Raw genomic sequence first — 27,057 nt, forward strand, 5'->3', positions numbered from 1 at the left:
TGCCTAGACCATATCACACAGGAACGCGTCCAGGCGGGTTTTGAATGTCTCCAGAGAAGGAGACTCCACAACCTCTCTGGGCAGCCTGTTCCAGTGTTCGGTCACCCTCACCGTAAAGAAGTTTTTCCTCATATTTATGCGGAACCTCCTGTGTTCCAGCTTGCACCCATTGCCCCTTGTCCTGTCAAGGGATGTCACTGAGAAGAGCCTGGCTCCATCCTCATGACACTTGCCCTTTACATATTTATAAACATTAATGAGGTCACCCCTCAGCCTCCTCTTCTCTAAGCTAAAGAGACCCAGCTCCCTCAGCCTCTCCTCATAAGGGAGATGTTCCACCCCCTTAATCATCTTTGTGGCTCTGCGCTGGACTCTCTCTAGCAGTTCCCTGTCCTTCTTGAACTGAGGGGCCCAGAACTGGACACAATATTCCAGATGCAGCCTCGCCAGGGCAGAGTAGAGGGGGAGGAGAACCTCTCTTGACCTGCTAACCACACCCCTTCTAATACACCCCAGGATGCCATTGGCCTTCTTGGCCACAAGGGCACACTGCTGCCTCATGGTCATCCTGCTGTCCACTAGGACCCCCAGGTCCCTTTCCCCTATGCTGCTCTCCAACAGGTCTGTCCCCAACTTGTACTCATACATGGGGTTGTTCTTGCTTTCTTCAGGAGTATTTTACTAGAAAATAATTACATATTTTGATTTTTTTTAAATTAGTCCACTTTCAGATAATTCACTTTACAAACAGACCTGATTTTACCAGGTGGTGATGAAGTTGTATCTGGCAGATAATTACTAAACATTTAATTACAGTGAGAAATTTCAGACAAGATGCTTTTGATATACAAATGGATATGAATCAGAAAGTATGCATAAGAAGAATATTTAAGTTAGAATCTTAAGGAAAAACATAAAAGGATTAAAACTTATATCTATCTTTACCTAGTACACCAGCCAGTGAGGATCAGAAAAGACCTGTGCTATCTCCACTTGTTCATATTCACGCATCTTAAAATAAAGAAAAGTAAACACTTAAAAGTACCGTTGCGTTGTTGTAGCATCTTTTAGCAGTTAATGTAAGTACATATATAAAAATATATATAAGAAAAATAAAATATGATATATGGAAAAGCCTACTTATAGGCTAGCTGATAGGCAGAATATGAGAATCATCACCTGTGCTGGGCATGTCACTTTACTAAATCACACCATACTGTTGTTGAAAAACATTTTCCTATTTAATGCCTTTATTAGGAAGGACTTTATCAGTGGTTGGTTGAGAGCAACAAATACTAAGGACTAACTGTTTTTTGTAGAGGCTGCCAAAAAATAGACTGTTAAAAACATGGGGAAAGAGATAGGATGTAAGTGATTTACAGAAAATTGCTACCTATGTCAGAGGCAAAGAAACTAACCCAAGAGGAAATGGTTTGCAGTTGATGGACTAAAAATGTCTGGACTTTTTGCAGTTACCTTATCTTTAAAGTATTGCAAAATGTGAGGAGATTTCTCTTTAAATATGTCGAGAGAAAAAGTTTGAAAATATACACAATTATTACATTTGTGCCAATAAAGATTAGCCATCATTTGAGAAATGTTTCTTTGTTGAATACACTATGCATTCTTACAATTTTTTTTCTATTTCTTATTTATGTTACTTTTTTGCATTATTTAATTCCATCAACATGTCAAAGCAAATTGTGATATTTAGCCACAAAGCAAAATAAATTGCAAGTGATCATAAAAAACTGATACAGTTATAAAATTTTACTTCATCATTTTCATTTTTAACAGTCAGCATAATGCTGTTCACAATCTCTTCAAGGGCAGATTGTTTAACTTCTGCTACATATGGTAGTCTCTAACTTCTGACGATTGGATTTCAGATATCACAGCCCATGTTTATAGCATTCCTTAAGGACCAGCTCCTTTTTCATAAACTGTGCTCATAAATTGTTTTCCTGTGCTCTCAGAAGCTCTGTTCCCCAGATCTACTCATATTCTACTTACCCTTCTAAAACTGAAGATGGGCTTTTCAGGCAATTCAGTCATAGTCTATTTGTCTGTTATTTCAGCTGGCATTTTCAAGCAGAACATTTCACAGTATCCTTCCTCTGTGTCCAAATATGTTTTTGCCTAATAAAGGTTCACCCCATAGCTTAATGGGGGTTTAAATCTGTCTTCTCTAGATAGGCAACCATTTGAGCCCAGTGGCCACCTGTTTGCCATCACACTGATGTACAAAAATAGCCCTCCAGCTTGCCGTTTCCTATGAAAGAATGATTGCTGAGATCTGGTTTCTTTGACCTGATCTCTTCACATAATCTCTGCTAAGGTCAAGATAAATTACCTCTAATATCCAGCAAGATTTTTCACTGATGATTCCTGATCTCTTTCTGTTCCCAGAACCTGTCTATTTTGCTTAAGACTCAGGCTTTTCCTATGAAGGCAGCTTCCTACCATATATGCTAGGTAGCAAATGCTCTTTTACATCGCTAGATGTGAAAAACAAAATTCTTCAGAGGGACTCTCTGCCTCCTCATGTTCACTATAGAAACATTTAAAGGACTGTTCTTTCAACGGATCTCATGTCACCTAGCAGATAATATGAAGAATGCTATTAGTCACCTGTAAGTGTGACTTATAAGTGCTCCCTAGACTAAAGTTCAAGCAGTAACACTCGCTGAGGTTTCAAGGAGTAATGCTACCTTTGGGGGAGCTGTCCCATATTTTTTACTGTACTAGTAATAACAAGGGCCTTCTTCAAAGTTTTCACTAGAGGGCAATGTGAATGGACAGACAGAGTCACTGGGAGAAGAGAAATAAGGTAGTCATCTGTAACTTCACTTCTTCAAGATGTGCTGTCAGTACGTACATTCACAACCCTCCCCATTTCATTCTCTCTGAATTCAATGTAACTTACAGCTTTACTTATTGATAGAAAGTAGAAATGCCTGGAACAACATGTGTAGGGAGGGGAGAACAAGATAAGGAAACAAATGATGCAAGATGTGCATATATTAGTTAAGCTAGGGTTAAAAAACAGTGACTTTTTTAACAGAGATTGTGCAATACATTTTGAAAGACAATTATCAAACTATTGTAGAAGGAAATCATAAAGCTAAAGGCATTAAATCCAGTCAAATTAAAGTAGCTTTGGACTTAATTAGGTATTCAGAATACAACTTGTGTCTAAGAATAATAGACTTTCAGTAAGTGATCAGGATTTGTAACAGACTGAAGAAACCCTGTGTTGTCTAGAAAGGTGCTCTCAAGGAGGGAGTTTACATTGTGAGTTGTTTCTGCTATGAACTATACAAAAGCAAATAATCAGGAAGTTGCAAGCATCTGTTGCCTCTCTCTATCTGCTAAAATATATTATCTTTTTATTTCTGTTTTGTCCTCCAAATTAAAGTTGATCATTTTCTCTTTACAAATTAGGAGGTTTTCCAGCAAGGAGCTGTCCCAAGTTCACCCACATTCTTCATGCCTTTCTGAATAAAAATGCTAAGGGATGTTCTAAGCTTTGGGCACCTCTGGCAGGTCCAGGCCTGGGACTCCCTGCTGCCCAGCCACTGGCACCCAGCCTGGAGACTCAGGGGTCTCCATCCCAGGCTGATGGACATGGCTGCTGCTTTCCCATTTGCAGATTAAACCATGCAAAGTTCAGCATCTGTCCCAGAGACACAGAGACACATGCACACACACATGCAAACACACAGAGAACGTGACACAGCTGGCTACACAGGCTGCCACAGGCAAGGCACTGCCTTCATCAACACCTGCCTAGAGGATTCACATAAAACATGTCTGTAGAAAGCCAAGTCTTCTCCTCCTCACTAGCTGGTAAAGATAGAAGTCCACTAGTGAAGGCACACACAATAGTTGCTAGATTCACAACCACATGCACATTCGTGGATCCCCCAAGTACCAGCGCAGTCCCCTGTGTCCACCTCATACCCCTGCCCAGATCCCAGGCCTTCTTACCCACCTCACGGGTCTCCTACTCGCTGGTTCATGGACAGATACATGCACTCACACACCTGTCCCTCAGGCACTCCACACTCAGGGGTCCTCCAAATGCCAGCATGGACCCTCTACCTATCTGATACTCATGCCTGTGCCTGGGCCTGGGGCCTCCTACTCACAGGTAAGTACATCTTGAAGTTTGCTAGCAAATGCACTCACCTACACCCAGAAGTTGGCACCAGGCACACAGGCTAGCACCCATGGTCCCACTCCAGCCACTGACACTGTGTCCCTTGCTCACTTCACTCACACCAGTCACTCCCAGTGACTGGCAGCTGAGACACTCACCCCCACCAGTAGCTGGTACTGAGACCCTCACTGGCTGCAGTTGCTGGCACCACAGGCCCAGGGATGCCTACACCCTTGGTCTGATGCCAGTTGCTGCCCCAGATCTCTTCACACCTCTCTCATCAATTACTGGCACCTAGTCCCTGCAGCCCCGCCCCCCCCCCCCCCCCCCACACACACATTCTGGTCTCTCCCAGTATCTGTTTTTTGGGAGACACAACATTAGTATCCTGGTGGTTGGTGGCTGAGACTCCCCATCTGCTCCAGTCCCTGGCACTGAGACTCCCACTGGTTCTGTTAGCTGACACCACAGGCTGGGGTGCCTACACCCACAGTGTGACTCCAGTAGCTGGCACCAAACCCACTCACACTAGTCCCTCTGGTAGCTGGCACTTAGTCCTTGCAACACTCTAACATGTGGGATAGAGAGTGAGATTGCACAGAGAGATATTTAAGAAAGGATTTAATAAGAAGACAGGAGAGACTGCAGTGATCAGGCACAGGGCTCAGTCAGACAAGCATGCTGACCGGCCACATGTTACATGCAACCCTCCCCTTTCATACCCTTTCATGTCTGTTCCTCCTTTGTTCCTCCGCAGTTCCCTGTTCGTACACATTGCCTCATTGGTTTGCACTGTTCCACCAACACAGCCCTCCTCCAGTATCCCAGACCCCAGGTTTGCACCCTTCTCTATTGCAAAGTCCAGGTTGGCACTCTTCGAAGTGATGCCTGAAGTTTCGTGACAGCCCATCCATTAGTGTGACTGACAAGATTGGCTTCTTGTCATTGTTTGTTTGTTAGTTTGTCACATCTGTGTTTTGCTTATTACCTTCTCCTTTTCCTTATAATCCCATTTTCATAGGGTCCTTGATCAGATAATCTTACTGAAATTAAGCATGCCCACGCTCTGCATGGCCATACCAGTTAGTGTAACTGACCAGGTTTGGTTCTTGTTATTATCTCCATTTGTTGGTCAGGTTTGTGCCTCTGCATGTTTTGGTTTCCCCCTTTTCCTTGTCATCCCATTTGACAAGGTTGTTGATCAGATAACCTTAAGGAAGCAAATGCTCTGTCCTACCACATACCCTCGTAAAAAGTTTACTTGTACAGTGTATGTGTTGTGTGTTTTTTCTCAACTGAGCTACAGACAACGGATAGGAGATGTGCTCCAGACAAGCTGGAGAATTGGATACAGATGTGATTCTGGAACCCAGGGTTCCAGGTTTCCAAACATTATGAATCTGGAAGTTAAGAACAACACAGTAATCTTATGCTCAAATACTGCTGAACAAATATATGCAGTAAATTCAATTTCATGACCTAGATATTCTTTTTTACTTCAGTTAAATATAAAAAAATATAGTGCAAAAAACAGATTAAGCTTTTCACAGTTTGTCTTAAAAAGCAATAAAAATCCTAAACAGGAACTGTCTCTTACCTTCTATGAGAAGTAAATACAGTTAAATTCAAAGGGCAAATTGATGAAAAAGTACCTGTCCAAAACAATTTGCAATTGTAGGTGTCAGTTCTTTTTTTTAGTAGATGAAGCATGTGCCATCCATCATTTAAACAGAAATATTTTGCTGTCATATTTCAAATATACTATTTAGTGAAAGTGAACAAAGATTGAAAGATTTTTTTAAAAATCTTTTTATTCTTAGTTTGAAAGGTGCAAGTAACTCACTATGTCTCATATTTTGTAGATAATAATAATTCTTCTCATCAAGTGTGAAATGTATCATAAATTGGGAAAGCTGAATTGTTCATAATCTTTACAGAGCTTGTAAGAAAGAGGAAATTTTCTCTTACAATTTTTGTTTTCTATAATATGGTTGAAAACCTGAATGAGATAGTAAATCATGATATTATCATATTTTTGTTATTTGTTTTTTTATCATCACCTCTGTCACCTTAATGATACTGCTGGATATAGAGAAAAATTCACCTTCATTTAATGTAAAGATCTCTGTAGGGTTTATGCAACCACAGTGGTATAAAAGTAAATTTTGTCTTTTGGTTATTTTCTTTTACTTTGACATGTTATCAGCTGTTGGTACAGAGTTTAATTTTATTCTCACAGTCACTCAAGCAGGATCCTCTGTATGGATAGGAGACTTCTCAAAGTCACATAGGCATTATGACTGGCGGTGGCGTTCTGGTAGTGTGGAATATTTTTGGAAGGTCCTACACTTTCAGAAATGTGACTATCTCCATTTTTGTTTTCAAAGCTAGAGAAAGGAATTTTGGAGAACAGTTTCTTCACTTGTATCTTATGGAGGGAAGACCAACAGTTCGATTCAGCTGTGGAAGCTCTCAGAACATTCTCACTGTATCTGTCAATCAATCCATTAGCAAGGGTATACTCATCCCTATCACAATAAGGTAAGAACTTACCACTGTGCTACACTAAAAAGTTTTAGTCATATATACTGAGCAATAAAGTGTGACTTCACTTTTTTTTGACAATAAAAAGACAAGTCATATTGGAGAGCAAAATTGTATGTGTATTTGGAAACCTTTTTCATGAGGTAGTGTCCTTGATTGAAAATACATTTTAATTCACACAGATTAGTTCAGTCCTTTGGAGAACTTATGAGTCGTTCAAACTCCAGACACTTTTACAAATACAGATGAAGTCAGTTCGAGAACTTAAACAATTCAAACATAACATTGGAGGTTACAAATGGGTAACTCATAATTTATGCTTATTAATTTACACATTGAGTAAATTAGATTTGTCATCAGAATTCTAGTGCTAAATATAGGACTAATTTATTGTTTAATTTTAAGTTGAAAAATTAAAAATGGGCACGCTAGCAACATCTCGCAATGCAATAAACCATCATATCTGCATATGCAACTGTACTGTCAACAGTATACAATGGTGGCTGATCAGTATTGTCATTTTGCATTTAGTACACACAATAGTTCACAGAATAGTTAACTTATACATTTGGAAAATGTATTGTACTCTGTATAAATTGTAAATGTATATAAAATTTACAAAGAAAATTCTATCCCTTCCTCTCCCTATGTGCCAGCAGATAAAGAATTTTTTCTCTTAGAAGATACTTGATAGAAGTATACAGCTCAATACAAACAAATGATCTAAGCTTCTCTTTTAAACTCAGAGACTACTCTTGTGTGAGACATTGAGCTAATTGTCTGCACTGTATTAGCTGTGGTAGCATTGTCTCTGCTTCATAAGATTAAGACATTAAAATGCTGTACAGATTTCAAAGTCTAATAATACCTTAGGAACAAATGCAGCTAAATGGCAGTGAAAAGATTGGTTCTAGTTATAGAGTTCAAGTTCACAATGAAAAATAAATATATTTCTCTCTTTTTTTACCTTAAAATTAACACCTATATATTTATGGCTTCACTTTCCATGTTGTTACACTAAAAAGTAACGTCAGTTCAATTTACACAATTGGGTAATTTCTGTGAACTTTACACAGTTCAATTTACACATTACCTTTGTTTACTGGAATTTATACTGCTATCTTTAAAACAGCGGCGTACTAAATTACTTGCGAGGTGTGATTGTAGTCCGTGACTGGCAGGGATTTACATGCATCGGAGTTTATGGGCTTGGCCTTCAAAATGACTAGTGATTATTCTTGTGAGTCCTTCTAAAATGTAGAGAGAGCAGTATATCCTTCAAGAAGCAGCAATAAAATTGTAATCCTTCAGCAATCATCCTTAACCTCTGCCAAAGAAAAAAACAAACTTGACAAGGCATTTGTGGCCCCCAGGATCTTGTATCATGCACTACAAAATATGAATCCATGACAAAACTGTTGATTTGTGTTCTCTTAGTGGCTGTTGAAGATAGATAACTCCATCTGTATATTTTACCTGCAAAATTAATGAGATTTTTTCCCTGTAATGCAGGAAAAGTGACAAAGACTGGAATAAATAACTATTTTTGTTACTGTTTGGAAATGCTCCAATTGGGAGACAATATTTCTGTTAAAATTGACTTTGAATAAGGCTATAAGATCATATTTGACAGATATTTCAGTTCTGGATGCAATTATGGCTCCAGTGGCTAAACAGCATAATTAACAAGACCAATAACGGCTATAGAAGCAGCTTTTCATCTTCTCTAACTTTTTCTTTCTAAATCCAACATATACAGGAATCTAATATATCCCCATAGTTTGCAGATATTACTTTATCTTAACTATATGATTAGTTTCCTTAAATGTGGCCATTTCTTTTGAACCTGATGAAGATTAAATGTTTTAAATGTTCAGTCAAAAAATCCTCTTATTGCTTACTTTTTTGCCTTGCCTAAATAAACTAGAGACCTGTTTCAATCCAGTTTTCATTGTTTCCATTTATATTTATTTTAGAATTTGATTACTGGTTTTGACAATGTGCCTTTGTTTGAGCTTAATTTTTTGTTATTTCATAATTGAGATTGTATTGATCTTTTCAGTTAGAGCTGTGAGCGCATACTTGAGATGTAGTTTGGATTGCTTTTATGGATTTGTTCTTTAAAATTATTCGAAGAACACTAGTTCAAACACATTTCATTCCATGTGTGGGTTCTGAAATGTGTTTGCCTGATGCAAAATTTGCTGTATGTTATTTGTGGTTAAAGTCATGTGACTGTCACTGGGGCCAGATGGCATTTCTTCAATTCAGTGGGTGAAGGAAAGTAACTTTAACACGCAAGAGACTGAGATAATCAAGTCATCAGGATTTTGATTTTTCTAGATAGTGGGATAGATTTTAGCTTTTAGAGTAGGAGTAGTGGGTTTTTTTAGACATCTTACATTTTTCATCTCTAATTGATAATTTTTTAATTATATTTCCTTTAAAAGTTTAGATTGTCCGTTCTAGACAGTGATGGGGGACACCAGATTCTCTTCTGGTTGGAAGATTCTAGGCAAGAATTAATTACAATCTTGCCCGTATAGGATAGTATCACTCTTTTCCATCCTATTTACCTGCAGAATTGTCAGAATTTTGCTCTGGAATTTAATGAACATACTGCCCATCCCCACAGAGCTTTATTGTTGTATTATGTATGTTAATATTTCATGTATCTTCCAAGTGAACATATTGACTGTAGTTGTTTCCAGTTTTCTGTCACACTTTAATTAGTGGTTTGGATGTAAGCATTTACTCATTGCTGAGAAGGGCACCTTTAGCTGTCCATAAAAGCATTTATTTGTTAAATAAATGAATCAGTTAATGTTGTTTGGCCAACTTTAGCCTAGACCATGCAGTTGTACAGAAACTACTGAAGTTTATTATTTGGTCTTCATGCTTCAAAAGCAGATGGCATGTTCTGAACTGTGGAAGTCCTAAACATGTTTGTGTACCTCCACATGGAAACTCTGGCATGACGTAACGTACTGAGTGCAAACTACGTGATTATATTATCAGTCTCCATGTTTTTACCCACACTTCCACTTCTTCCTTTTCCACAGCAGAGACAGTTGTTTGAACTGACCTTACAAAGGTTTTTTTTTTCATGTACATTCTGAAAATGTGTTTTTTAAAAGAATATGTAAATAAATCCATACAATTTGTTGGCTCATTTTGAGTCATGGGGTTTACCTGTTTCATGTCTTCATTCCAGAGATATAGAATCATGGAGCAGAATCACAGAATCATTTAGGTTGGGAAAGACCTTTAAGATCATCAAGTCCAACCATTAACCTAACACTGCCAAGTCCACCACTAAACCATATTCCTAAGCACCACATCTACGTGTCTTTTAAATACCTTCAGGGATGGTGACTCAACCACTTCCCTGGGTAGCCTGTTCCAGTCCTTGATAACCCTTTTCCACTGAAATTATCTGCAGATGATGACAGTTTATCTAGCCTTGTAAAAACAGTAATGCACTCAGTTCTGTTTGTGATGTATATCTACTTCATAAAAGCATCATCACATTTGCCACTATAAGGTAGGAAGGTTTGTGCGATGTATGCCTGTGTAATGTTTGTTCTCTGAAAACCTTAATCCTAGTTCCATCAATCCAGCTGTTACAGTTTTATGTAGGTAAATCACTACATCTGTTATTCAATCTCAAAAATAGTCCCATAATACATGAATTATAACAAACTAATGCATATAAATTCTTGTATATGCAATTAAAATTGACCGTTTGATGGAACATTAGAATCAACCAGTCAAATTATTCTGTGTGGCCTGCTGGTTGAAATAATTCAAATAAGAGAATGGATTCTCATAACAAATATAGAAGAGATTACTTTTTGTTTTCATTTCAGTTTCAGATTTTGTATTTGAACAGAACATTCAGTGTGTTCAGTAACATATGTCACTTTCTGAAAAAAATTTTTCCTTTCATTCAGCAGCAGTATTCAAAACCTGTCAAAGCGAATAAACCAACCGCTATAGCTATTCAAGCTCATTAGCTACTGACTTGAAGAGCAGATGTTTGAATTCCTGTACCCTTCACCCTCTGTCTTAGACTAGATCTTCATCAAAAGAAGCGTGGCCAGCAGGTCGAGGGAGGTGATACTGCCCCTTTACTCCGCTCTCGTGAGACCCCACCTGGAGTGCTGCGTTCAGCTCTGGGGCCCCCAACATAAGAAGGACATGGAGCTGTTGGAGGGAGTCCAGAGGAGGGCCACGAAGACAATGAGGGGGTTGGAGCACCTCTCCTATGAAGACAGGCTGAGAGAGTTGGGGCTCTTCAGCCTGGAGAAGAGAAGGCTCCGGGAACACCTTCTAGAAGCCTTCCAGTATCTGAAGGGTGCCTACAGGAAAGCGGGAGAGGGGCTTTTTACAAGGACAAGTAGTGACAGGACGAGGGGGGATGGTTTTAAACTGAAAGAGGTAGATTTAGATTAGTTATTAGGAAGAAATTCTTTACTGTGAGGCTGGTGAGACACTGGAACAGGTTGCCCAGAGAAGTTGTGGATGCCCCCTCCCTGACAGTGTTTAAGGCCAGGTTGGATGAGGATTTGAGCAACGTGGTCTAGAGGAAAGGTGTCCCTGCCTGTGGCAGGGTGGTTGGCACTAGATGATCTTTAAGGTCCCTTCCAACCCAAACCATTCTATGATTCTATGAACTGACCTTACAGGAATATCTCAAGACCACAGAATCACATGATTGTTTAGGTTGTAAGAGACCTCTTGGGATCATCCTGTCCAAAACTCCTGCTCAAGCAGGGGTCACATAGAGCATGTAGGACTATGTCCAGTCTGGTTTTGAATAACTGAAAGAGGTATCAGTCCCTTACTCATCTCTGTGGCCTTTTTCTGAACTCACTGCTGTAAGTCCATATCTTTCTTGTGATGGGGAGTCCAGAACTGGATACAGCACTCCAGATGTGGTCTCACCGGTGCAGAAGAGGGGAAAAATTGCCTCCTCTGACCTTAAGGACAGTCTTGTCAGTAAAGACTGAGTTAAAGAAGGCACTGAATATCTCAGCCTTTTTCCAGATCCTTTGTCAGAAGATCACCTTCCCCATTCAGCAGTGAGCCCACATTTTCCTAAGTCTTCCTTTTGCTGCTGATGTTCTTGTAGAGTCATTTCTTGTTGCCCTGCATGTCACTTGCCACAGTCGAGTACTTTCCTAACCCTATCCCTGCAAGGTCAGACAGCAACTGTATACTCCTCCTGGATCACTTGCCCATGCTTCCATGGTTTATGTGCTTCCTTTTTATGTCCAAATTCAAGTAGAAGCTCCTTTTTCACCCGTACAGGCCTCCTGCTGCATTTGCTTGATTTCCTACTTGTTGGGATGGACCTTTCTTAAGCTTGTAGGAAGTAATGTTTGAATATCAAGCAAATCTTCTGGACTACTCTTCAGGGCCAGATCTCACGGTTTTCTTCCAAGCAGATCCCTGGAGAGACCAAAGTGTATTCTCCAATGTCCAGGGTTGTGCTCCTGCATTTTGCTTTGCTCCCTCCTCTTAGGATCCTGGATTTTAGCATCTCATGGGCACTGCAGCCAAGGCTGCTTCTGACTTTCACGCCTCCAACCAGGTCTTCCTTGTTTGTAAGTATCAGGTCCAGCAGAGCACCTGCACTTACTGGCTCCTTGATCACCTGTGCCATGACATTGCCAAGGAACTCTAGAAATTTCTCAGATGGCTTGAGCCCTGCTGTATTGTCCCTCCAGCAGATACCTGGGTGGTTCATAGCTCTGATTCTAGTCCTAAAATTCTGCCAAAAACTTTTGTATCTCTGTCTTAATTGGGTCATGATCAGATAGATTGCTTCATTCTATTATGGAAGAACTGTAGATCCCATTGGATTTGGTGATTTTTGTCTCCTCATCACGGGCAAAACCTAGAAGAATGCATATACTAAAGGGTATTTCTATGGTAAATGCTTGCAGACTATGTCTTATTAGTTCCATACAGTACATACTGACTGAAGAATTCTCTTCTTTTACCTTCTTTTTTATGCAGTTATCCTCAACATAGATAACTCACTGAGCTTTTAATAGCAGCTGTATTAAGGGGAAGGCAGAAGTGCCATGTTCTTTGGCTATGATTTTTTTTTCTTTTCCCTTGAACACTGTGATTTTTAAGAATGTAATTATGATTATATTTTTATTTTTATACTTTCTAGCTGGGTAGACTTATTCTCATATGAAACTGAATGTCCAATACTTTCACCTTCCCATTTATAGTATGTCATTCCACTTTTATCTCAGAGAGAAGAGCTATATCACTATAGAAGTGATATCTGCTGTATTTCCTTATTTGCAAGGTAAGGAGCTGCTGTCATTTGAGTACCTGCAAGGATGTGTAGTCCAGAAGCTAAAATAACTGATGGAAAACAATGCATTAAAGAAGGTGTAATCACTTCTTTTGCGATGTGTGAGTTCTCTTCAGTCTCTTTCAAATATATTATATCAATATATATTTTTAAATGTGAACTGTAGCAACAGTTCAGTAATACTGAGTAGCATAGTACAGTCAGCTGCCTTTCCTGAAGGGGCAGGCATCCAGAACTCTTCTCACAGTTGTGATCAGCACGCTCCATCACACTGAACTGGACTCTGAGTCACAGATGGAATACTGTGACCTACCTGAAACCACAGAGACAACATAAGAAAAGCAAAGTATATTTACTGTATTGAGTAAAATAAAGATATTGAAAAAATATGAAGCTGTTGGTTACTTATGTTATTTAAGAAAAATTCCAATGAGTGGTATTCACTCCATGTAACCTTACCTGCTTTCAAGTTAGGTATCTAGTCTAAATGAGTTTGTCTGTGTAACTATGTGAATTTATGGCAAAAATTAAAAATTCATACAGTACTCAGACTATTATTGCTCACTAGCCATTCAGATAAAACTTGCCAGTTTGTCTTCGGGTTGCCTACCTCCATTGAAATATAGAGGTTAGTTTTTAAATGAACATTCTGAAAAAATAAAAGAATGGCCTTGCAAACAAAATTTATTTCTTTCTCACAATCTTTTTCCCCATTGATAACCTCTTCTTTCTGTTTCAATTACTGCAACTTCAAATCTACTTGAAAATTCAAGGTTTTGATGTTATGAGCCTTAATGATAAAAGGAATACATTTTATTAATGTCCTTAGTACCATGAAAAATAATAGTGCAAACAGTGACAAAGTTATTTGAATTTTAAACAAATTTGTCTTTCTTAAGTCCTGTTAGTATGGCGCAGCTTCCAATCTCCTGTTGAACATGGAATTTGAAAAATTAGATTTTGTTGGTAATTTTATATAATCGAGTTTTATGTCAAATCTGGCATTATCTTAAATTAAATTATGTCTGGGGGCAAATGCTGACTTTTAACTCAAAAAGATGCTCTGAACTTGAGCTTGAAATTGACATAGTAAATTCTTGTCTGCCCTTCAGTGTCCTGAAAAAAAAGAGGGCATAATTTAACCTCTATTCCTCAAGCTATCACCAGAATTTAAACTTTTTACTTGATAGAATGAGAGATGCTACATATGACTGTATTCCCTATAAGAAATAAGGATAGTTCTTATTTATATCTGCATTATTATCTGCTTTAAGAATCATAGAATCATAGAATCTATGATTCTATATTATTATCTATTTTAAGAATGTAACATACTTCATTTGTATTACCAATGCTGCTAGAGGGTATTTATTTATATTTATAAGCATGTTCAAGTTAGCATAATAAAGCAAAATCAGATAAAACAAAAAAATCACAGTAATTTTCACAGTAGTTTATTTTGGATTGCATTTACCTTTGTAGGATGAACTAACAAATCCTAAAAGAAGAGAAGACTGGTAAATCCTGTCTCATTTAGAGACTTTTAGTGTAACAATGTATCATTTGAAAATCAGCACAAGAAATAAATTCTACCAATCCATGGTTTTGTTTGCACAAGTATAGTATCCTAGGAATAGATTTATTTATAGTGTACATATATACATATTATATGTGAAGAAAGACTATTGTGAGCTCCTTTCTTCAAGCTTGTGACAACTGGTGACCTTTGGCTTCAAAAAAGTGGAAGTTGTTCCACTTCCTAGACAACATTAATATTGAAAATAGAGATGTATTTTTGTTTCTCATTTTCCAATATTATTTTGTTTGCCTGCAGGCATAACTGTCTCATAACTATGTAAAATAATTAATCATTCACCAAAAAGACTTGAAGATTTAACTTTTCACTTAAGTACAAGAAATACAAAGAAATGTTTTAAGATAGTGAGCAAAAAAAATACACACTTCTCAAGCCACTTCTGTCTTGTCAGTGGCCATTTTGACATGAGTCAAGCTTTAGATTTTGTATACTACTGTCCCAGTTAGAGTGCCTGTGTAGCCTAGTGGTAGAGTGGAAGGCTTTTTTAATATTTCCAGTGGTTACGATGCGTTCCTGGCCAATAATTTTGTTACATTTCCACCATTCTTCATCTTTAAAGTAGAGGACTATTCTTGAAAATAATAAAGGAGGTTGATACCTCCTTTTGACCATTATTTTTATGTCCTTTTTTCCTAAGATAAGTCGAAGATTTCAGTAATACCCCTCATACCCTGAATTTCATTGCTGTCAATTATTGATTGTAAAGAAGTACCAAGTGGTTCAAAACAGTATGTTTTCTTTGTATTTTCCTACTAGAATTGAAATGGTAGAAGAAATAGGAATAATGAGGGATTCTTACAAACTTTGTCATATCAATATTCACATGTTTAAATAAGGTCAGATGATTAATGATCATGGTAATCATCTCTAATGTATGTTCAGTATTTCATTGTTACACATATTACAAATATGTTGGTAATTAGATATGTGAATAGATTGTTAGTGTTTCATGCTATAACCTACACAAAGCATGACTAAAGTACTGTATACTTCAGAACATTCTAACACCTTCCAGTTTAGCAGCCCTGCTTATCAAAAGTGACATAAATAATAGCTAGTGTAATTTTCAAAATCAAGAATAACCAGATTAATAATCACACTAAAGAAACAGTTTCAATGCACTCTTGATAATTGCAGTAGCTATTTATTACTTTCTTAGTAACTGTTGTTAATAGCAGTTATTAGTTTAAGTCATTTTACTGAGGCTCTATGTCACAATTTACTGGGTCTTCTAAAGACAATGAGCTGGGGATCCACCAGATTATTGTATACATTATGAAACATAATGAATGCACATTTCATTATCTTTTATTTTTAGATTTGGCTTTGTGTTATAATTTCAAAATTCCAAGCTTAGAAGAATCTCTATATTTCTGCATGGAAAATACACAAGATTAAAATTCTAATAGTCTGTATAGCCCAATTCCTGTTTTCCGGATACATCTTTTTTGAAAATTGATGATTTGCCTTTCAGCAATGTTACAGCTAAAGCATTTATAAGTGTTCTTTTTATTATATGATGGACATTCTAAACTGCATTTAACCTAAATTTCCATAATTTTGCTAAGCTCTTTAGAACTCTGCCTTCATGTATTAAAGGAGACACTACTTTAATGGTGCATACGGATCCTTTCAAATGTGCCATGGTCCTTTTTTACTGCGTGCTGCATAAAGCATTGTATTCCAAGTACTGCTGATGTGATTGATTGCTTACTCACTGCAGTTTCTCTAGATAGATAGTTTCTGCTCCATGATCTCATGCGATTCACTTTTTCATCTTCTTGTGGCTGGGTGAGACTGCATGAAACAGATAGATAGCAAGGATTTCAGAATACTTGGCTGTTCCCTCTGTTCCAGGGAAGAAGCAGGAGGCAGGGCCCTTCTGGTCTGCTTGGAAAGAAGAACAGGTCTTTCACGTACATGATAATACAAACTGAAGAGACACTAGGTGTTCTACATGAAAAAATGCAGATATCTGTGACTTGAAAGAAAAAGGAGTTTCTGGATTACAGAGGGAATAATAAACTTAAAATTCAAGATAATCTGATATATTGAAAAATATTTTTTCAATATTGTTCAATATTTTGATAGTTTCAATATTTATTCATTTATTTCTAAAGTATATAGAATTCTGTAAAATTCATTAGCTCATTATCTGATCACCCAGTGCTTCACACAGAGGACTTTTAGAACAACTGTTTGGCTTCTGTTAGTTTGGCACAGCACATGGAACTATAGTAATAGAGTATATTGCCAAATAGCTTATTAAGGTGCCATGTTGTCTTCTTCCTAAGAAGTGAGGTAATAGTAAATGTTTACACAGTTGTATTTGTGAGTTTTGAAGAGTTAAAACAAAAAAAAAATCTGTGAAACCAAAAAAAAAATCTGTGAAGGCAAAGCAATTCTTTTCAATTCTCTTCCTCAAACCTGGTGTTGCTCAAGTGGAAGATCAATACAGAAATAAAATGGCTTCAGTGTGCTTGTAACAGTTCGCAATTCTCTACAGGTTTGCTTTGGCTGAAAACAATAGGAAGTACTATTTGCTCTGTAGAATCAGTAAAAATTAAAAAACAGTAGCCAGCTAGCATTTGCATGAGTGTCCAAAAAAATGAGTGGTGGAGGGAAGGGGCGGAAAATATATCTCCCAACAAGCCAGTTTGGCTCTCTTTGATACACCTCAGGAGCACCAGTAATTGTAGAGGACTCAGAGGGCAGGTCTCCACAAACAACAAAACAGGCAGTGAAGTCATGCAGCCCAGACTGCTGGGGGGTTAGCTGAATTTTCTCCTCTGTGCTGAGGAGAAGGGAGCAGTTCTTAGCCTAGATGATCAGCTTCTAGCTCAGCAGCAAACTTCCTACGTGCTTTTAAAGAGTTCGGTTAATCTTAGCTTAGTACTTAGTTTGCATAGCTTTAAAGTGGGAGTAGTACTTACCTGTCTCAGAAAGATGTTCAAAACATTAAATGCTCTGAGGCCAAATTAAGTATTGAAACAGATTTTAAAAATGTGGCATTGAGATCCTGGTGCATGATCTGTATTTTGTACTGTGCTCAGTCCAGCTCTGTGACCCAGAATCACCACAGGACCTCAGGTATACTAACTTGGGATCCCTGTTTCATACAGTTCATTGGAAATCCTTTTTTCATGGGAGACGAGGGAAGGAAGAAACAGCCATGATTATTCTGTGCTTTATTATTATTGTTTTATTTTATTGCTATAACCTTTTTTTTTCTTCTTGATTTCTAAATAAAGTTTAGGCAGATATTTAATATATAGTTTGCACATATGCAGAGAAGAAGGAACAAAACAGGACATCAGACAGCTGATTGTTTCAAGACTAGCCAGTTTAGGTCTAGTTTTACATACTGGCAATAAGAAAATTTGGGGCTGCAAATTGAAACACTTGGTTAAAGAGAGTATTGAGTAAAATTTATACATACATTTGTTAAGTAGTCCTACTTAGTAGTCAGGTTAGAGAGACGTGAGCTGCATCTTTCTGAAAGTTTGAAAGACACTCATTTAAGGAACACAACTGAGGAAGGAAGGTATTTCTCTCCCTTTGACTGAAGTACATCAGTGATGTGTCGAATTTATATTCTGGAATGTAGTTAATTCAGGTGTAAAAAGCTTTTCTTCATCTCTCCACCACCTTGACTGTCCTCATTAACCTTTGCTTGGTCTTTGAAGCACACATTGACCTGGCTTTTTATTAGACCATAAACTTGTAGAATCATAGAATCATGGAATAGTTTGGATTGGAAGGGACCTTTAAAGGTCAAACTGTCTATGAAACTTTCTTCTCTGCTTGCTAACCATTGTGTGTCACTTGCCTTTTGTCTCTCTCTCTTTAGTTTTGTTGATCTATTTTCTGTGTAGTTACTGATGCTGCTGTTACACCTGTGATCACCTTCATCCAAAGATGCTTTGTCATTTTGTGACTATTACTCGATCTTGTCCTTGACATGGCTGGAAATACAGAATTAAATAAAAATGTGCTTCAGTGGAGGCTGATTGCAGATGGAAATTTAAGCTGTGGGGAAATGAAGCAGAAACTAGAGGGCAGACACCTTCACCAGAAACAGGTTAGGTGTGCAGATTTGTGCTAGTATTACATCATGCGGTTGAAAACAAATGAAGATATTTTAAAATAGCTAGGACTAGTTTTCAAATGTATCGCTGTCATACTGGTACTGACAAGGTTGTACAATAAGACACTTAGGTTTTCAGCTAATAAATTTAAGTCCACATGTCAGTAGCTTAATCTTTTAGCAAAGTGCATGCGAAGTTTATAGAAAGAAGGTGTACGGGGTGCAGGTGCCCAGGCGCTGGCAGCGGGGGCTGCGGGGCGGCCTCTGTGAGGAGAGGCCGGGGCTCCCCCGGGCCAGACACAGCTGGTTCCAGCCGGCTCCAACCCACCCACCGCAGGGCACAGCTCAGCCCTGCAGACACGGTGGTGGTGCCTCTGTTGAAAAGTATTTAAGGGCAAAACACCACACAGGCAGAGTGAGGAGTGAGGGGGAAAGAAAAACAATCCTGTGAGCACCAAGGTCAGAGAAGAAGGAGGGGAGGTGCTCCAGGCACCAGGGCAGAGATTCCCCTGCAGCCTGTGGAGAGACCATGCCAGAGCAGATATCCGCACTGAAGCCCATGGGCTGCAGCAGGTGGGTATTTCATGAAAGAACTGTGGCCTGTGGAAAGCCCATGCTGAAGCAGGGGAGATGTGTGAAGACGAAGGAACAGCAGAGAAGAGCTGTTGCAGACTGACCACAACCCCCCATTCCCCATCCGCCTGCACTGCCTGGAGTTGGGAATGGAGTAAAGTTGAGCCTGGGAGAAAGGGGGTTAGGGAGAAGGTGTTTAGGTTTTTGTCCTTGTTTCTCACCACTTAAATCTATTTACTTGGCAATAAATTAACCTAATTTTCCTCACACCAAGTCTGTTTTGCCTGTGATGGTAACCGGTAAGTGATCTCCATGTCTTTATCTCAACCCAGGAGCTTTGTCATCTTCTTCCCCCACCTCTGCTGTCATGTTGAGGAGGGGGAGTGAGAGAGATGCTGGGTGGGATCTAGCAGCTGGCCAAGGTCAACCCACCACGGAAGGAACTGTGAAATGATACAGAAAGTGATTTTTTTACACTCCTTACATACATAGTTGTATGGGCAAAATTTTGTAATAAACATATGACCTCTGCAATTTATTTAAGTTGTAACTAGTGCTGCCTTGTGTTAGATAAGGTTTTATTCTTCTGTTGTTCAACAGAAGGTTTACAAGGTATTTCAGGATATAGTAACTATTTTAACATAGTTTGTAAACAGGTTCTCAGGGCCTGTGGAAACTGTGCTTTACTATGAAATGACGAAACTTTATATAAGGCCAAATCTGCATTTGAGCTCATGCTCCAAGTGAACCATATTAAACAGACATGTAATGTTGAGGTTTGGAGTACATGAAAATAAAATTATTTTTCAGGCTGTGGACTGCCTTTTCTGGAGGCTTTGCTCAACTGCAGTATCGTATGTTTGCTGTACATTTCCCCATTTGGGGAAACTGTGCTTATATGGCACCAATTCATATCTGTGCCTTGGGATGTGTCTCTCTGTGGTTTTTCTTCTACAGCTTCTATGCGTTTTGCAGTGCTGGTCAGCCTTTTGCATTGATGTTGGATATGACTTCCTACTGAACTGAATACCAGGAACTAGGGATCTGTACATTTTCACAGATATTGTTTTATCCTCCCTACAGTTCACATTGTCTTGTCAGAGCTGCCAGCACCTAGGGAACTTGTAGTAATGAAAGATGTGAATGTGGGAGCTATAGTGTAGCATGCTGCGTCACTACCAAATTACTCAGCAGCTGTTCAAAACACCTTCAGAAAATACATTTTCTCTTGCATTTGAATACATTTTATGTAAATCTGATAGGTGGTTTGGCCCCTGGGTTTTCTTCCCAGCACTGTCAGAAGCAATCTTCTGCAACCTCTTTTGTTCACCCACCTGGAAAATAACAGGATTATACTTGCCTGCCTTTTGGGGGAAGGTGTAAGTTTTGCTCAACAGCAATTGTTGTGAAATATACAAATCTAAACACCAGTCTCTGGCTGACATAAGACAAGGCATGATCTGACCATTTCTTTCCTTGGCTGAAGTAGCTGAAAAGCACTCTTCCTGAACCAGACAGAGAGGAAGGTGTTTATTATTAAGATTGTGAGTTCTTCCTTCACCTTTAACAGAAGAGAAGCACATATCACTTTCTTTTAGTGAACTTATTTGGACCAAATACATACCCCTTTAATCTTTCTGTAGCGTCTCCTTTACCCCAGATTTCTAACTATTTCATGTGGGTAGTGAATCTGGCACTTCTACTGTACCACTTTGTAAATGATGTCTCTTCAATTCCCATGTAGAGCAGCATGTACACAAGCAGTTTTACTGAAAACATAAGGTGGAGATATGTAAGATAAAATAGGCTCACGGTGACACGAGTGCAGTTTGCTGGTTGCTTGTTGCAGATACTTATCTCAGCAACAGCCTATGCCAAATGTATATACACGATTTTAAATTTTAGAACTCAGTGGGGTGATGCACTGAGGTTCTCCCAGTCAATGATGCAGTATTGCTGGTCTTGCTAAATACCCGGTTCGTGCTCAAAGGGCTAGGAATGCTTTCTAAAGCCTATATTATTTCATCTGTTTCCTCTTAACCTCTTTAAGCCTCAAATTTAAGCCAGAAAGTTTTGGGGTTTGTTTTGGGGTTGGTTTTTTTTCAAAACACAGAGCACATGTTTAATAATAGGGAAATTTTCTATTTAATAATAAAGAAAAGTGGTAGACATCACCATTTACTTTGTCTCTAATAAAAACTGCAAAAAGTCTCGGAATGCTAAAAAGTAATCCTATGTCATTCAAGTGTTCACACATTCCAACACATACAATATTCATTCATACTGATGACAAGCAGCTATTATTGCATATACTACATTTCAGCATAAAGTATTTTGAACCTGTGTAACATCTGCAACATTTTGTTTTCTTGTGAGTTTTAAACTGGTCAGCATCTTAAAGCTTTTGGAATTAATGTGTCTCTTATTAAAGTTCTCTTTGCTACGGAAGACATTGTCAGTCTTACTGAGTAGGTAATTGAAGAGAAGGCTGATTAACTTAGTCTGATTAGCTGTGAACTGCTGAAGAAATTCTGCTGGTCTGACTAAAAAAAATCATCTTTTGGGGGATTTGGTACTTTGGGTTTTAGTTGTATCAGATCTCTGATCACAATCCCTGAACAGCTGCGTCAAGGTGCTATTGGACACCATTCTTTTTGGCAGCAGCACAGTCTTGTATTGACTAAAACTGCCCCTTATTAACAGTAGGTCAAGCATGAAATATTTTACCACTCAAGTATGGCAGTCAAACACCAAAAGAGGCCTAGATCTTGGAAATTCCTCTCTCATTCTTTATAACAGATTCTGTTGATTCTTACTCTGATGAGTTAATGTGTAGAAGACAAACCTTATTAAGACAGTGGGCCCAATACTGTCAGAATTAGTTCACTTCATACCACTGCTTTGTGATTTAAAGTTATTTGTCCATATAATTTGTATTACAGCTGATCATGTTTTCTCACAGGTTTGCAGCAAGGTTGTGGGATTTTTTTTGTAGGTTTTATCTTCTTGTTTGTGTAGTACTGAATTAGTGATTAAATGCAGGACACATTTTTGTTCTCACTTAGAATTCTTGCTATGATTTTTTTTTCTTTTTTTTTTTTTTTTGTAAACTACTCAAAATCTACTTTAAGAAGACAGAGAAAAGATAAGACATTATTTTTCTCAGTTATGAGCAGGAATACTGTTAAGTATGCCAAAGGTTTCACACTGAATACAGGAGACCAAAGGGCCAAAACATTTACAGCTACATTAAGTAGGAAATGAAGCAGCACAGAACTGTTTAGTTTAAATTCAAGCTGAGCTGCAAGAAGCTGGTATATCTCATCTCACCTTACACAGGTTCTTGAACAAACATGAGCTAACATTTTGCCATCTGCAACTTCCTTGGCATAGTGCTGCTGCATCTTCAGCTAATGAAATAAATTAAATTGCCTATTAACTCGGAAAATGTTAGTTACATATTCTATACTTTTCAAATCTCATTGCATATCTTTAAACAACAGAAAGACAAAAATGCAGAGATTCTGTTCCTCCGAACTTCATATTCAGACATTTGAGATCTTTTAGATGCCAGCAGCTGAGAGTTTCCCTGCTCATTTTAATCCCAGATAATTGAGGATAGTTTTCTATGAGCTCCAAAGAATTTCTCCTGTAAAACTAGTGTGTTTTAAATCATTACCATGGATGGAGGACGAGTAGATTCCAAAACGTTGAGTTGATCAAAGATGAATATTAAAAACTTTGCCTAATAAGCTTCTTACTCTCTCGTTTGCAGTTTTCCCTCTGAAAAGAAACAGGCTGTCTGTTTACATCAGTATAGACTTGGTTTCTGATTCAAGTTAAATAAGGGCTTTTTCTTCCCTACCTACCCAAACTGTTACATCAACACTCAGCACTGACAATAGAAGACAAACACAGAAGACAAACACAGAACTTGCTTTGCTCCTCTGACCCTTCCCGAATGAGAAAAGGGTGATAAAAGGAAGACAGTGGAAAGAAAATAAAGCTAATTAATCATGCAGTAGATTCTCCATACTCTGCTTATCTAATTATATGCAGCACATATTAGATTTGAAGCATCATCAGCATGCATCCAGATGTTCATATGCCAGACACAGGTGTTTGGGTTTATTTTTTTCCTTCCTGACCAGAGAGTAGCCTATTTTTGTTATTATTTTTTTAATTTGAAAAACAATCCTATAGCTGCTTACTGAAAGCAGCAGCAGGAATAGCTGATCTAATCCTACTCCCCATATCTTCCTGCCCACTCTCTTCCTCTGGCTTGCAAATGAGAGGCAAATGCATAATAGGGGAAGTTTTGCAGATTCATCATTAAGCAAAGCACTTAATATTGACTGAAGACAGATAAATACTTAACTGCTGCAGTTTAATCAGTACAGTAGGTATGTTCTTTAAGAGCATAGGGTTTAGATTGATTCTTAATTTCTAGTAACTTCATCTAGGAACAATACTTAGTGAATATAACCATGACAATGACAGAACTTGTACTCATTACCTGACATGTTTGGCATTTTTGGGACATGATCTTGGGCAAATGTTTTCATCTATCTTTGCTTCAGCTCCTTCCCTGTGATACAAGATTTGCAGAGATCTTGTTATTATAAAATTCATTAATAATCACGAAGTGCTGAGATGCATAGCTGAAGACTAAAACAATTTAAACAAATATCTTATGTCTGATAGATAAAGGTGTTTCCTAAAATACACTGCTAGTCAGTTAAAATATTTTAAAATAGATTGACTTTGCTTTAACCTACTGCTATGCTTTCTGTCCATTCAACAAAGCTTTCATCATTGTCCTTCATAATACACTTATATCCAGATCAGCTAAGTGGGTGGAAAATTTGATGGTCAGCAGTGCATAGTCTAGCTGGCAGTCAGTTACTAGCGGCATCCCTTAGTGCTCAGTACTGTGACTAAAAGAAATAATGAAGTAGTGCATTGGGTCCTTCAGAGCAAAAGAATCTTCCAGCACAGCCTCCTGGGGATTGCTTCATGGGCTTGTCAGAAGTATAATGTTATGAATGCTCTTCTGACCAGGTTAGAAATGTTTTTGCTATACCACGTTCTTTGAAATTATCCTTTTTTCCTTTCCTATTTAAATCTGAAGGACAACTTTCTTCTCCAAACCTTGCAAGTATACGGTATGTAGGCTGGGATATGTTGATATATTTAGTTTGATCCTTTTTTAATAAGCTTCTTTTGTTCTTGCTGTTTTGGTGTTTAGAGCTTGAGAGAGCGACTTGAAATGTAAAACAACTCTTTTTTTTGCTTTCTAAGGCAAGACTTCTTTTTTTTACAGCCCATCTGATGAAACTCAACTACTTATCAACATTGAATCCTCTGAGTAAAATAACATCCACAATGTGATCGTGTTACCATACATTTTTCTATAGTGCCCAGTATTCTTTTATCTGTTGCAGTAAAAAATCTCATAAAATAAACTTTGGAGAACGAATGATGTAATGGGACCAGCTAGAATCATGAACACAAACATATAGAAAACAATACTGAAATGTAAAAATCAGTGTATACTTGGCTTTATGGTGGGCTATATTAGAAGTGCCTGCTTTTACACAGAATCACAGAATCACAGAATGTTAGGGATTGGAAGGGACCTCGAAAGATCATCTAGTCCAATCCCCCTGCTGGAGTAGGATTACCTAGACCATATCACACAGGAACGCGTCCAGGCGGGTTTTGAATGTCTCCAGAGAAGGAGACTTCACAACCTCTCTGGGCAGCCTGTTCCAGTGTTCGGTCACCCTCACCGTAAAGAAGTTTTTCCTCATATTTAAGTGGAACCTCCTGTGTTCCAGCTTGCACCCATTGCCCCTTGTCCTGTCAAGGGATGTCACTGAGAAGAGCCTGGCTCCATCCTCTTGACACTTGCCCTTTACATATTTATAAACATTAATGAGGTCACCCCTCAGTCTCCTCTTGTCTAAGCTAAAGAGACCCAGCTCCCTCAGCCTCTCCTCATAAGGGAGATGTTCCACTCCTTTAATCATCTTTGTGTCTCTGTGCTGGACTCTCTCTAGCAGTTCCCTGTCCTTCTTGAACTGAGGGGCCCAGAACTGGACACAATATTCCAGATGCGGCCTCACCAGGGCAGAGTAGAGGGGGAGGAGAACCTCTCTTGACCTGCTAACCACACCCCTTCTAATACACCCCAGGATGCCATTGGCCTTCTTGGCCACAAGGGCACACTGCTGCCTCATGGTCATCCTGCTGTCCACTAGGACCCCCAGATCCCTTTCCCCTCCGCTGCTCTCCAACAGGTCTGCCCCCAACTTGTACTGGTACATGGGGTTGTTCTTGCCCAGATGCAGGACTCTACACTTGCCCTTGTTATATTTCATTAAATTTCTCCCCGCCCAACTCTCCAGCCTGTCCAGGTCTCTCTGAATGTCTGCGCAGCCTTCCGGTGTGTCAGCCACTCCTCCCAGTTTTGTGTCATCAGCGAACTTGCTGACAGTGCACTCTATTCCCTCATCCAAGTCATTAATGAATATATTGAATAGAACTGGTCCCAGTACCGACCCTTGAGGGACTCTGCTAGACACAGACCTCCAACTGGACTCTGTCCCATTGACCACCACTCTCTGGCTTCTTTCCTTCAGCCAGTTCACAATCCACCTCACTACCCGATCATCCAGACCACACTTCCCCAGTTTAGCTGCGAGGATGCTGTGGGAGAGAGTGTCAAACGCTTTACTGAAATCGAGATAGACCACATCCACAACTTTACCATCATCTATCCACCGGGTTACATCCTCATAAAAGGGTATCAAGTTGGTTAAGCATGACTTCCCGTTGGTGAAGCCATGTTGAGTGCCCCTAATGATCCCCCTATCCTTGATGTGCCTAGAGACAGCACCAAAAACAAGTTGTTCCATCACCTTTCCGGGGATGGAGGTGAGGCTGACCAGTCTATAGTTACCCGGGTCCTCCTTCTTGCCCTTTTTGAAGACTGGAGTGACATTCGCTTTCCTCCAGTCCTCAGGCACCTCTCCCGCTGCCCACGACTTAGCAAAGATGATGGAGAGTGGCTTAGCAATGACTTCCGCCAGCTCCCTCAGCACCCGCGGGTGCATCCCATCAGGGCCCATGGATTTATGGACATCCAGATTGCTTAATTGGTCCCTGACCCAGCCCTCATCAACCAAGACAGATTCCTCCTCTATCCTGACTTCTTCTGGGGCCTCAGGGGTCCGGGGCTCGTCAGGACAGCCTCCAGCAGTATAGACAGAGGCAAAGAAGGCATTCAGTAACTCCGCCTTCTTTTTATCTTATGTCTCCAGGGCCCCCACCTCATTCATCAGTGGGCCTACATTGCCTCTAGTGTTGGCTTTACCTGCAATGTATTTGAAGAAGCCCTTTCTGTTGTCCTTGACCTCTCTTGCAAGGTTTAATTGCAAGGAGGCCTTAGCTTTCCTAGTTGCCTCCCTACATTCTCTGACAACAGACTTATATTCTTCCCAAGTGGCCAGCCCCTCCTTCCATGATCTGTACACCCTCTTCTTCCATTTGAGTTTGCCCAGCAGTTCCCTGTTTAACCATGCAGGTCTCCTGGTACCCTTCCTTGACTTCCTACCTGTTGGGATGCTCTGATCTTGAGCTTGGAAGAAGCAGTCCTTGAATGCTAACCAACTATCTTGAGCCCCCTTACCTTCTAGTACCCTGTCCCATGGGATTTCCCCTAGCAATTGCTTGAAAAGGCCAAAGTTGGCCCT

General features: G+C 39.1%; 1 protein-coding gene across 1 annotated transcript in view; it reads left to right on the plus strand.

The window, feature by feature from the left end:
* Positions 1 to 27,057, plus strand: part of EYS (eyes shut homolog) — a 1,023,158-nt gene that overhangs the window by 829,391 nt on the left and 166,710 nt on the right. The window contains 1 exon segment of the mRNA XM_068405393.1: positions 6,550 to 6,703. Within this exon segment, the coding sequence (XP_068261494.1) occupies positions 6,550 to 6,703 (154 nt within the window).

This window comes from Nyctibius grandis, chromosome 1, assembly GCF_013368605.1.
Source record: "Nyctibius grandis isolate bNycGra1 chromosome 1, bNycGra1.pri, whole genome shotgun sequence".
Taxonomy (NCBI): domain Eukaryota; kingdom Metazoa; phylum Chordata; class Aves; order Nyctibiiformes; family Nyctibiidae; genus Nyctibius; species Nyctibius grandis.